Consider the following 13,855-nt stretch of genomic DNA (forward strand, 5'->3'; position numbering starts at 1 on the left):
TTCACTGAAAGAGTGATCAGGCATTGGAGTCATCCATCCCTGGAGGTGTTCAAGAAACGTGTAGATGTGGTGCTTCGGGGCATGGTTTAGTGAGTTAGGTGGTGTGGGTTGACAGTTGGACTTGATGATCCTTGAGGTCTTTTTCAACCTTGATGATTCTATGATTCAAATGAAGTGCTTTTGTCCTGTTCAAAAGTATCAATAAAAATATTCTACTTGCTTGGTTTAAAAAAAACAAACAAAGAACCCCTGGTGATATAAAGCAATGGATTAGCTGAGAGCATTGTGAAGTTAATTCTACATACAAAAAGTATGATTATTTTGCAGCCTATGTCCAAAGTAATATGTTTGGGTGATGAAAGTTAGTCTAGCAACATCCAGACTTGGGCTTTGATACAGCTACTGCTTTCATAAGTAATATAAAGGGAAATTTTACATCAATACTGTTTCTGCTGTAATGGGGAGAGTGGGATTCTGAAAGTTTTTTTCCATCAAGTAATTGTGTATTGGGAGAGGGTAGAAAACTGAAACAGGGTCAATACTCCAACTGCTGTCCTGGCTACAGAGGCTGTAGGCAGTCCCTTCGTGCTGTGGTGTTTTGAAGACTGCTTGGTGCTTTTAGTTGCTGGTGCTCCATGGGAAAGGCTCAAAGTGTTGGTAGGGTGATGAACTACTCACTGTGTGTGACAGCAGAGAGCTGTCATCTGTCATGGGTTCTTCCCCTTTTTCCTTCAAGGTGGTAGTGCTTGTCTGTGAAACGTTTCCTGTGTTTTGAGGACACTGAAGTATAGCATAGGGCGACAGTCAGAAGTTACTGCTTGCCAAAGGTCATAATCTTAAATGTTTTATAACTTCCAGAGACCTCTTTGGGAGCAAAATCAGTCAAAACAGAGGTTTTTTAAAAAATCTCAGCCTAAGACTGATGAATACTGCAAGATGTATGATACTATGTTGATGCTTGCATATGGTATTTGATTTAATAGTCTTTTTCTCATCAAGTGTTGAAACAGTGTCTTCTGCAGCTGGATGCTATTTTCTAGGGCTGCTGCTGGTTTTAAAAGGCTTTTTATTTTTACTGCACACTCAAACAATAACATTGCTAGTGGCTTGCTTCCCTATAAGGGACAGGATTTGTGTTTTCTCTTGCTTAGGACAGCAACAGATGTAGTGCATTGTTCCTGAAATGTGGTATATTTTTCCTCCCACTATAGGAGATTTCAGCTGTCCTAAGACAAAAGTTCTGCAAGTATGACCTCTTCTCAAGTCACTTTTGAAGTAAGAGGACCATCAGTACCAGGTACCCAAATCACACTTCCTCCTTATTGTGTTGTTTAACTAGAAGGAAACTGAATAGAAGGAAGTTCAAAGGCTGGCTTTTCTGTTTTCCTCAGAGGTAAAAAACCATGTTGGTTCAAATATAAAAATAAGTTATTGCAAAATACGTTAATTAAGAAATTTCGCATAGGAATTTGAAAATGATATTTGGGAATTAATTTTTACCTTTTTCTTCAAAAAAACAATTTCATACTGTGCTACAGATTTTTATGCTGATATGGTTTTAAAGCCAGTGTTCTGTCTCTAGTATCTTTATTCCATGGAAATGAGTATTTACATACTGGACCATGATAGTCAGGCATGCATTGATGTGTTTGTTCTGTTTTTTATTCTCTCTTGCGTCCCTGTTGAAAGTTCTCCGTACAACATGTGACCTCTAGTAGGAGTTAAGGGCAGGAAGAATATGCAGCTTAGTTCAATATTCTGTCTGTGTAAGAATGTATAAAATAACTTCTATAATCTAAGTGAGGAACAGAAGGCATCAGTTCATCTAGAACACCAAGATTTATTGTTGATAGTTTGTGCTTATTACTTTGACCTTCATCTTTAAGAACTTTGAAGGAAGGTCGCAAAAAAATAATTGGTGATTGCCTAACACAAGCAGATGAATGTGGGAGCACGTTCAGACTGGCAAAATTCCTGTTACAGAAAAACACACAGATGTCACGTGTCTGTTGTAGTTGGGGGGAAAATAATAAAACAATTTTAAAGGTTTTGACATCTGCCCCATGATAGCCTTCTCCTGTGTTTCTCCCATTGGATTGGGAATTCGAGAACTGAACACTGACACACAGTGTGGTCATGAAGCCTTTAGTAAAGAGGAGTGTTTTTATAGCATTCTGCAGAAAACTTTAAAGCATGAATTGACCTTAGATCAAATGAGGCTGTAAAGCATGGGTGTGGCTATATAATGGAGTATTGGAAGCCATGTTCTTTTTGTCCTGTTTACAGCGTTGCTTCCACTGTTGTGATGACACTGTCACTAGCAAAGTTGACTTTGCATGTGTAACTTTTACTGCTAGTAGCTGCAACAAAAATTAGGGAGTGCTAGATCCTGCCTCTGTGACTGGTTACGAAGAATTACCTGGAAGTACTTTTCTCAAAGAGGTGACACAAAAGGTTGCTTCTGCTTATGACAATATTGATACTATAGATTTTGAGTGGGGAGAAGAGCTTTGCAATGCAGCAGTGGCAAGATGCAGTCTTGTGAAAGAAGAGAGATAGGTTTTCAGAGCTATTAGCAGTTCTACAAACAGCAGAATTTCCAGTTTAGAAATGTTATGTACTGGTTTTGTCAGATCACCGTGGTGAGTTGTTGGTGAGACAAGAATCCTCACCCTGAATGCTCATGTGCTCCCTGTGTCCGCATCACTGTTCCTTCCTGTTGATGTGAAATCCAGAGTGGTTCCAGGCTACCCGTCAGGATGAAAGGGTATCACCAGCACAGGAATGATGCTTTGACTCATGCCTGTTAGCCAGACCACTTCTGAAGTTGACATAGGTGATGAAGCCTGACACACTGACGTAAGCTTTTATATATTACGACATGGGGTACTTCAGTTTTGCCTGATTGTAGCAAAAGGAAGAGGGTCATTGGTTGCTGTCTTTAACTCCTTTAGGTGTATCATTGGGGCACAGTCCCATACCAAGAGACTGTTAGGTGGCCAAATATTAGCTAATAGGAAATAATAATAAAAAAAAAGTAGCTTCTGGCTCCCAACTGTACACAAATTCTGCTCCAACAGAGATGGCCAGAGCAGAGAGATTGCAACATCCGTGAGGCTGTTGCAAGCTTTGAGAATGGGCAGGAGGCCTGGAGTAGCTTCCTCTTCGCTGTAGCAGAAGGAGCTCTGCCAATAGCAGCACTGGATTCCCTGGCAAGGGGAGAGGGAGAAGTTGAGGACCCCTGAGCTTAAAATGCAAAACAAAACAATTCTAGCAAAATTAACTTTATTTCTTGCAGGAAAAAAAACTAGATGGATGTGTTGTCTTGATAATGATGCTAGCAACCTCTTATTTGTTTGTCCTTTCTAGATTATTGGTATGAATTTCAGAGAATTGTGTTTTTAGCTATCTGTTACTCTGTACTGTGCGTGTGTAGGTGTGTGTATGTGTGTGTATATATTATAAAAACCCACTATGCAGTATATAGGAAAAAAACCTGTTTCATCTTGACAGTAAGCATATTACAGTGAAAATCTGCCTTCTGCATTGGCAGAGATTTTTTAACAGTATTACTGCAGGAGGATTTGGAAGCCAACCCCTTTAAGAGCTGAGGTTGTCAGTAGTCCCTCTTTCAGTGAAGTCCGTCTTTATGATGGAGAAGAAAACACTGTTGTTATTTTGGGTGGGGAAGAAATTATTTTCTGGGCCAAAAAGAGGGAGCTTGGATGGATGTTTAAAATATTTGAAGGTTTGACCATGTGCTGTACTTATTAATTCCATAGAGGTTTGAGTAATGATGATTGTGGCATTTTCCTGTTTGTTTGGGTTTTTTAGGTGAGGTTTTCGCAATATGCGGGAGCTGCAGTGCTTTGGGAAATTGGAATCCACAAGTTGCAGTGGTCCTCCAAACTGATGATCGGTAAGTTGGGTTTTTGTTTTTTTTTTAATTGTTCCCTTTGAAGTAGCTGGAGTTCTGGAGCAACAAATGTATTCTGAGTTTGTAAATTATTGAGCTACATGTATTATTAGTAAAACTCTCCAGAATTTCTTGTGTTGCCCTTGAACATCTTGAATGCTTAGGAGAAAATGTTTAAGTTGGGTATGCATTTCTAGTTAGAGATGATGCTTCTACCATTGTGAGTGGCATATTTCAGTAGTTTATTTGTAGACATTTTGATTAAGAAACCTGTAGGGATAATTCTGAGTCCCATAGCTATACAGCAAGTTATAGGAGATGTTTATAGTGTTTACTTTTTTAACCTATACAAGTTGTTATTGTGGCTGTAAAGACATGGGGAGGAGAATATTTAAAATGAGTTGCATTAAAACTCTTCAAGTGGCTTGTGTGTATATAAACATGAGTGTACGGGAAGAAAGTTTAAATACAGCAGAGGAATTTGGTGTTTTCTTAAAATGTTGCCCTGCCTATCACTGTTTGTATGATGCAGGAAAAGGGGTCTTGCAGAATGTATTTATAATTCTGTTGGTGACTTGCTATGTGATCTTGGGTGAGTTCTTCAATTATTTCATTATGTTTTCCCCATCTGTTAAGTGAGGATGAGAGTTCTTGCTCCGTTAGAGCACTTCAGAGCTGTAGATTAGAAGGTGCAGTCTCAGTTCTAAAGATTTATTGTGCTTCGTGCATGTTTGGCTAAGTTTCCTTGTAGAAACCTTGTTTTGCAGCAATATGCTAAACTTTATTTTAGAGTGTCACTTAGGACAGACGTATGTCTGAGGTGGCTGTTAGGCTGTATTTTGAAACAGTTGGGTTTTTTTTCCACAGTCAATTATGGAAAGCTACTGTAGAGCTTCCTAGAGGAGTTCCTGTTCGATATCGGTATTTTAAAGGGTACTTCCTAGAACCTAAGGTATGTACAACCTTTTCTATTTTAAATTGCCTCATCTCTAGTAAAAAATTCCCTTATCTGAAGTAAAAAGGATTTTGAGTTAAACCTGAGATTTTAGAAACAAATGTTAAATTGCAACATCTGAAACATGGAAGTACAAGCAGTTCACTTCTGGAAATACCTGACCATATGCTGTTAACTTTAATTCTTTTTGTTAAATTGTCTTCTCTCTTTTACCAGTGTTAGTGTTTTAAAAACTCCAGTGATAGTGAAGTGCTTGACATTATTATAAAGCTTAAAGGGTATGGTGGAGTTCTCATTAGTTATAGTGGGGCTATAACAACTTCTACACTTACAACTGAATATGGACTTTTAGCAGGGCAAGCATCTCTGGCATAGAAGCAAGCAATAGCAGGAGAAAATTTTTAGTGTGAGCAGCTGTAGTTAAATTTGCCTAATCTATTACAGTTTTTAAAATTACCGCAGATTTTTTTGGTGAAGCATGAGAAGTATTAACTAGCTTTTGTGCTGCAGAATTAACACATGTTAATCCCTTGGAGTGAAAAGGTAAAAACAACGAATGGGGTATCTCAGTGTTCTCTCTAGGTTTGTGTATAGGTATTTGCATGACTTGGAGGGTGAAAAAGAACCCCAAGAGACAGACACAGATGTGTTTTTACAAGTACTGATGTCAAAGTTGCATGTGAGTTGAATGCATGTGGCAGTATACTGGTCTGTAGAAATACTAGGGTAAGGGGGAAGCTCTTCCTCAGGCTAGGGATGAGACTGCATCCAGAAAAAAAGCTGGACTAATTTGGGAAAATAAGCAGCTACTCTTCAACTGTCTTTCTTAATAACAAGTAATAATTGTAAGAACTAACCTATTTAAAACTATCTTTGCTATCTTTCTTACTCTACTAATATCCTGTAGCTATTCACCCTGTGTTTTAGTTCTTCATTGAAAGAGGGATTATGAAGGCTGTAGATAAATGTGCAGAGGATTTATAGAATCATCTGGTTTATGTGTTTCAAATATTTTAAATTACTGTCAAGAGTGTGTAAGTTTTTGTCACCTGGACTAGACTTCCTTTCACTGAAAAAAATATTTGACAGGTACCACCTCAGTGAAGGATACTATTTTTAAATTAAACACAAGGGACTGCATTCTGTTTTCATTACAGCACATGGAATAGTCTAATCTGAAACTGATAGTTAAATTGTTATTCTGAGGCAAAAGAAGGGAAGGCCAGTAATAGTTTTCTGAGGTCAAACTGGGGCCAAAAATAGATCAGTTTTTACAGCCTAACATCTCTGATGGGACTCTGTTTCTCTCGAAAGCCCTTCAGTTTAAAATGTAAGCAATAGCACACTAGAAAAAGCACACCGAGAACAGGTTGGCAGCAAATGTGCTCATAGACAACACAGTTTCCGTTTTATTATTTGAAAATTTTACAATATGTATTGGTGAGTGTGTTTCTTTGAGTAGGTGCTCTGTATCGTGCACGCTTTATGTACCGTGTGATGCAGAGTCTGACAAGGTAAGTATAAATTTTATGGAATACCAGCATAAAGAGCTACTCCATGTAAAAAGAAGGAAAAGAGAAAACCACCTTACAAAACAAATTATGTAAATTGCCAGGGTATGTGGTTATCCGCTTAGTGTCCAGCCTGTACCTGTTAAATGCACAGGACTTTTTCTCGTAACATACAGTAATTTGAAGAAAAGAATTTCAGCTACAAAGTTTTCTTCCTCTTTTTATAAATTTTTTGAAAAACAGTGAAAATGCAGGATCCCCTCATTCTAACAGGAATATAATGCACAGTGTAGCGCAAATGAGACAGTATATGGAGGACTTCAGCATTAACAACTGATAAGGAAAAGACACTTCAAAGTTAAATTATTCAGAATAATTTTCTTTTGGTAACTTTTTTCATTAGGCATTGCATGTGATCTATCTCCTAAATTTGCAAGGCTTGCAATATATGATCCTTCAGACACTTAGCTTTTTATATCGGTGCAATTTTGTGTGTTGTGGCCTATAGTAGGATAACTTAAATACATAGCTAGTCTTAAATATATGTTAAAGTCTGAATATATGAATTTGATGCCACATAATTGAGTAAATCATGCTGAAGACAGATCCAGCTGAAGTTACTGTTCCCTTCCTTTCTGTATCAACTGCATCTTTGAAGATGCTTGAGATGGAAATCGTGGCAAAGCTGGGGCTGATACATGTTTACATTGAGAAATTATAGTTCTCATATTATTCAAAATATTGCTACAGGCTAGATGTGACAATTCATATAATAATTCCCATTTTGAGAAACGAAGCAAATGAAGTATTTTTCTCAGGTCCCTTTACGAAAAAAAGTCATAGTTTGATCTCAGTTAAATTATTTTGCTTGAAGGATAGTGCAACGTCATGGGAAGTTTGGTTTGTTTGCACAGAAGCATTTTGGTGTTAACAGGTTATGTAAATAGAGCATGTTTTTTTAGACATATATTAAAATTTATAGAAGATTTGTAGGAGTACAAATAAATGAATGTATATACAATGAATGTTTTATTATAAAATCTGTGCAGGTCTTGGCTCCTACATATCAAGAGCTTTTACTATGTTGTGAACATTTTAGTGATAACATAAGAGTCACCTTAAGCATTTTTAAAATAAACTTGATTAAGTAAGACAGTAATTTAAACTATTTTGCTTGGGCTTTGTTCTTTTCTGAAACAGAGGCCAGTACCAGTTACTCTACTGTGAGGATCTTCCCATGTTTTATTCCACACATACCTTCTGTTTGTTCAGGGGGAGGGGGGAGAACCAAAACCCCCTTGTCTGGAATTTTAAGTCTTGTGTATATCGTATGTTCTAGGAGAACGTTTTGATATGTGTTGTTTGCATGATGCGTATTTGAAAGCCTTAGTAGGAACAATACATACCTTATTCTGTTAAGTTATGTTCTGTGTTTGTTTTTCCAACAGTAAATAAACATGTAAGTTTAGGGTTATTTCGTTCAAGGAAAGTGTGAAATAACTAAGCTATTTTTGCATGTAGCAGGAGTTTTAAAACTGGATTGGTGAACATTTTTCACACTTGTGAGAATGTTGCTTGATTATGGATGTTTCAAATGAGACTCAAATTTACCTTTCCAAAATGTAAATAAATCAAATCCGTTTAGTGCCTGGAATAAAGTAATAAAAGTGAAACTTAGTAATTTCTTTAATACTGGAATGCCTTAGAAAAGCTTTTGCTAGACTAATAACCCATGGTTAACCTGATACAAAGGAGTGCCTCTGCTGTGGCTGCTCTGAGATAGCAGATTGTGTGTTAAACTGTTACTGGAAATACTAGAGCTATAAAATCTTTAGCCCAGGACCTCCTGACAGGTGACTTACATGTGCTGTTGCCTGGCAAAGTTAGTATACGATGGCTGAAAGCCTGTGGTTGATTTTTTTTTTTTTTTTTTTTTTTTGTGCTTAATTGTTTTCTCTCTGGATTTCTGTACCATGCAAGAGACTTTTGCCAGAAATCCAATGTCAGCAGTTAAGTCTAATTCATTTACCTGTATCACGTTCTTCAAGTAGATTAATATCCTTGAAATGTAGTTTTAAGAAGTAACATGCAGTTGGATAAATGAAGCTATGTGGGGTGTTTTTTAAGATCACATTTTTCTTTCCTAATGCCTACTCTGTTGTGTTGCATTGGATTTTGGAACTGGCTTTCTAAATAATAATTTAAACATTGACAGAAGTGCTTTCACTTTTTACTTGTACTGAGCACCCAAACCCTTCATGCAGAGTGTGCATCAGACTGCTTTGAACCTTAATCCTTAATTTCAGAATAGGCTAATGACTACTGGGGGACCCCCGAGTTTCTAACAGTGTAAGAGGCCTTGATTTTTTTTTTTTTTTTTTTTTTAAGGAGATTATTGAATGTCCTTTAAGAGCTTTAAGATTACGTCAGATGTTTGGCTAAATATAAATCAAGGAACATAACTTTTATGTATTGGCTTTTAAAAAAACAAAAACAAAAACAAAAATCCACCAAACCAAAGAAACCTGTGTGTTAGTACAGAGGGACACGTACCATACAGTTCCACTTACTATAATCTCAGTGTACTGCCCACTGGGATGCTTGATGTGACATTTGGATAGGTGCCCTTTTAAGACCGTCCTAGCAGAAGCTGACTTTTTGGGTAATATTCCCATACAATGAATGCTGACAACATAGCATTAACTTCCACTACAGGCTCATTTGAACTGGGCTGTTGTTCAAACGTGGTCAGATATGCCACTGAAATTCCCTCAGTATTTTAACCTCATTGTAACAATGACTTCTGTTACATGTCATTAAAACTTCATAGCTGCAGATTATTTAAATGCCTGTAAACACAAAGATGCTCTGGGCAGGGATAGTGAGAGGGCTCTCAGCCTGTTCTCTGATCCATTGACTTTTTTTTCAGGTAGCTTTGCTTGACTATTCTCAGTATGTAATGTGTTGAGGGCCCCTGGGATTCCTGAGGGTTCCTGAGCATGTCAGCTCACTGTATTCCTTTCAGGGGATGAAATTTTGATGAATGTATCCCATATGTAGTGCTTATTGTTGGGATAATGTTACTCAAATTCTTATTCATAATTTATGAACCCAAAATTAAAATATACATTTGCAGTAGTGCAAGAAATAAACTGGCATTGATATTTCAATACAAAATGTTGGGGGTTTCTACAAGGAAAAACCTTTGCTTACCTTTTGAAGAAAACTGCTTAATCCATGTTAGGCATTCCCTGAGTTCCCAAGCTACAGGTTCTGTGTGTGTTCATGGGAATTGCTGTTGGAGAGCTTGCAGGCCTGTATGGTGTTACGAAATGGTAGCCTCCCTGCTGGCAAACATGGGTTTCAGCTTTGGAAACAGATTGTGGACATACTGTGGAAGAAGGGGGAAGAAACTTCTCATTGTTTGCCTTTCTAGAAGTCTATAAGAGTGATCATTGTGGCAGCAGCAGAAAAGGTGGGAATTAAACCTTCCCTATAAAAGGAATAAACTGAAAACAATAGTACCATATGTTATTTATATTTACATGCATTCTATCCTTAAAGCAGAAATTTAGGCATATGTATTTGAGTCTGACATGACCCTTAAGTACACGTCTCTGAATTCTGTAGAAAAACTGAATTGCTTTTAGCTGAGACTCATAGAGCAAACCTATCTTATTGAGCGTTTTTTAAATGTTTGGTGTTTGCTGTTAACTCGTCCAAAAGCATAGTAGATTAAATGTGTTTGATATGTCAAAAAATCCCATCTGCTGCTAAAGAATTAATCCAAGTGAGCTTTAAGACAACAAAGCATTATGGTACTACTGTGTAATTATACTGCTGAGTTTGAAGCTTACCTGGATGTCCCTTGTTGATCTGAAATCTATTTAAAAAGAACCTGGAGTACTGGGACAAGTTGGTGTTGAAGCTTACATGACTCAGGTGGGCACTAGTAGCAAACCTTTTTGAAAAGAAGAGTTACTTAGGCCCAAAACACCAAAATGACAAACTCTGCAGGTATTTTTGACAGTGGTTCTTATGACTGATACTGATACACGTAAAGCTAAGGGAAACTTACAACTTCTTAGTTGTGACTGAGCTGGGAATCAGGTGTGTTCTTTCTGTTGTTAGGCAGTGGTTACCTAAAACCTTTAACCTAGACAGGTATTTCAAACTTATTTTGGTCTCAAAGAAGAGGTTGAGTTACTGTTCTGATTATCTAGCTGAGTCTTGGCTATGTTTGGGAACAAATGTAGGCTTTTGAGGAACAGTAATATATGGTGGAAGAACCTGATTTATCCAGCCTCAAATGGAATAGACTGCAGGGACTTCGCTGCTAACCGATTGGATTGTATCAGTGTCTTTTTTGTTCTGAGGCAGCAAAATTCCAAGTATTTATGTTTTAATTAGATGCTTCTGTACCACAACTAAAATAACTGTTCTATAGACTTTGAATTAGTCAAGAAAATTTTGAGGGAGAACCCACGCCTGCAACTGTTAACTGCATGAGTAGCTGCTGAGTGCTGTTTGGAATTAGACTAAAGGTAGTTCAGTGGAGTACCTATCAGAAGTAAAGAGTCAATAATTCCATGTAACCTTTCTGCCCTGTCAGACTCCTTCACGAGTTTTGTTGTATGTAGCGTGACCTGACGCATCAGATAGTGTCATCAGTAGTTGCAGCGTAAGAAATGAGCCTGACCTGTTTTCTTTCTTTCATATTCTCTCTCTCCCTCTCCTCCCTTTCTTCTATTCTTTCATCTTCTTTTCCTTTCTTAAATCTGTAAGTTTAGTTCACAACCATCCCAGACAGATTCATGGGTAGAAAATCAGATATAACAAAAGAAATTATTGCAGACATTTAACTTTTAAATTACAGACTATCGATGGTCCCTGCGAAGTCATAGTTCACACGTGGGAGACTCATCTACAACCACGATCAATTACCCCTTTAGGTATGGGCATCAACTGCATCTGTTTGAGGCATATGCATAAGATTGCTAATATGCTGCACATTGGTTTAGAGGGAATGGTAACTATAGCTTTAAAATACTTAAATTTATTAATGTGTTGGAGGTATAAATTTTTTCTTTGCACGACATGGGCCTTACTCTCAAAATAAGTGATTATTTAAATAAGTGGCTTAAAAATGGAGTGGATGTGAAATTCTTTGCTCCCATCCTTAAGATGGTGTGGGTTGGGTTTTTTTTGTTGTTGTTTTCCTTAATTTGGAATTGTAATAATTTTTTGTAAGCTTAATTCTTTGAGACTAAGGATCCATATTATATTTTCAGAGAAAATGTGTGGGGGAGGGTGTGAAGTCACTGCTGTTTTTATTTAATTGCTATTTCATTAGTAAAATTTTAAAGCAACAATTCTTTAATTAGGCTTCTTTAAGTAAGTGGAATAATGTAAATAGAAACATGAATGGTCTTATTTACCTGACAATTTAGCAGAAGTTACTTTGCTGGAAGAAAAGGTGGCATGCAGACTTGCATACAATTTTCTAATGCTTTTCAGAACAGGGGAAAACTTTGTTTTTAACAATGACTGAAATAGCCTTTGAATGTAGCTTGTAATTTAGATCTCTTATGCTGCTATGGGATGGCATGCTTTATGCACTCTCTTTTCTAGTATATGAAGAACGTTATTTCCTTCACACTTAGGAGTTTACATCTGTTAATACCTTCTGATGCATTGAAAAGAATGTCTTTTAGAAAGAAGTTGGTATTAAAGAAACTTTATTAATCACAAATAGTACCATGACCAAGAGTTGTCCCCCCCCTCCCCTTTTTTACATTTCAATTGAACTAGTTAAGTGTTTCTACGCTTGTAAAAATTAGCTTTCTGTATTTGTCAATATCTAATCAGAGAAGCAGCCTACCCTCTGTTAGGGTCTAGACTTTATCTCTAAATTTGGATAACTTCATTCCAAACATTTCAGATATTTTTTTTCCCCCACCATAAGCAGTCTTTAAGAAAATGCAGAAAACAAAAAAATGCAGGATGTTAGCACTTGTCATTATATTCCTAAATTGTTGCCTATGGTTATTAAAAATTGAGGACAGGCCCATGATTCTTCTTAGAAATAAATGGGATTAATGGCTGTAGATGCAAAATTTTGTTGAGATTTACGTTTTGAGAAATTTATAGTTGGTTTAGACAACTGCAATTTTGTTAATGCTGGTGAATTGACTTAGTGCCTTAAGATTTCAGTTATTAAAACTTTGGAGAGGGTAAGGATAAAAGTAAGTGTGAAATGAGTGTTTTGAATATTTCATCCTAGGTTGTTTTCTGTCACATGGGCAGAATAAGCATTTTAATTGTGACTAACTTGTTACAGAAGCTTTAACTATAAATGTGCAGGAGGACAGTTTTCTTGTGTTTGCAAGAACTTTAATGTCTTTGACACTAACAAGAAAAGCATCTTAGATTCTAGTAAAATGTAGATATTCTCAGCAAAATACTGCAGCAAACTAGGAAATTATGCAACCTTCTTGCTTTTCTCAGTTCCGATTACTTCAGGTAAAACATCTTATGGCATTTCCTGTGTTGATTGTTTTTTCTTGCAGAAAATAAGGAAAAGCATAAATTGGGGAAAAAGCTTTACAGAAGGTTGCAATAAATATGCTTATTCTTTGTCTGTTTCAGTTTTCCTACTTTTTTTGTTAGAGATACTGTTTAGAAATTAAGTGGAAAAGTAGAATTAATTTAACTTGGCAATGATTCTTTATAGTGTGAATACTAATTAGTTCTTTTTTTTTTCACCTCCTTTTAATTCTAGAAAATGAAATTACTATTGACGATGGATACTTTGGAATCCGTAGTAAGTGAGATATATTGACATTTACTCTTTACTGTGTATTTAATTTTAACAAGATTGAGTGTTGTAGTTGAAAAATATTCTGATAAAACCAAGCTACTTTTAACAGCAGTTGCTTGTTAGTGATTGTTTTCTCTGCTTATACATTTATTTTTGTATCCAGTATTTGTGAATTCATACTCAGGCTATACTCCCTTCTAATGCTGAGAAAAAAACTGCTCACAAGAGCTGAAATATTGTCAGTGTGCTGGTGTCAAAAGTGTGAAATTTGGGAACTTTAGATCATGAGTACGTATTTTTGGAAATACAGAATAGACTGCTAGGTTTCTCTTAAAACCTAACCTTAGAAAAAAACTCTTCCTGCCTAAAAAAATATCACTTACACTAAATGTACACAATCTGCTTCTTAAGTTAGGCACATAACTGCCAAAATGTCTCATAAGCTCAAACCTCATGTTCTTGTGCGTGCATATGTCTCACTTCCAGCAGTTCTAAACCACCTCTCACTTAACGTTCAGTCCTCTGGCACCTAAGGTAACTCTTTGTCATGTCACATACATCTTGTCTTAAAGCTTTTCCATTTTAATTCATATCCTCACTGAATGATAAGTTTTGCTAGGAGCTCTTTAAAACTGGGGCGGGGGGGGGGGGGG

At 36.7% G+C, this 13,855-nt stretch overlaps 1 protein-coding gene across 1 annotated transcript in view; it reads left to right on the forward strand.

Moving 5' to 3' along the window:
- The first annotated feature begins 1,248 nt into the window (after positions 1-1,248).
- Positions 1,249-13,855, forward strand: part of GPCPD1 (glycerophosphocholine phosphodiesterase GDE1 homolog (S. cerevisiae)) — a 33,130-nt gene continuing 20,523 nt past the window's right edge. Inside the window, exons 1-5 of the mRNA XM_010079245.1 lie at positions 1,249-1,297; positions 3,835-3,919; positions 4,784-4,868; positions 11,259-11,334; positions 13,164-13,205. Coding sequence (XP_010077547.1) covers positions 1,249-1,297; positions 3,835-3,919; positions 4,784-4,868; positions 11,259-11,334; positions 13,164-13,205 — 337 coding nt within the window. The remainder of the gene's footprint in view (positions 1,298-3,834; positions 3,920-4,783; positions 4,869-11,258; positions 11,335-13,163; positions 13,206-13,855) is intronic.

The sequence above is a fragment of the Pterocles gutturalis genome, unplaced genomic scaffold, assembly GCF_000699245.1.
Source record: "Pterocles gutturalis isolate BGI_N339 unplaced genomic scaffold, ASM69924v1 scaffold45963, whole genome shotgun sequence".
Taxonomy (NCBI): Eukaryota; Metazoa; Chordata; class Aves; order Pterocliformes; family Pteroclidae; genus Pterocles; species Pterocles gutturalis.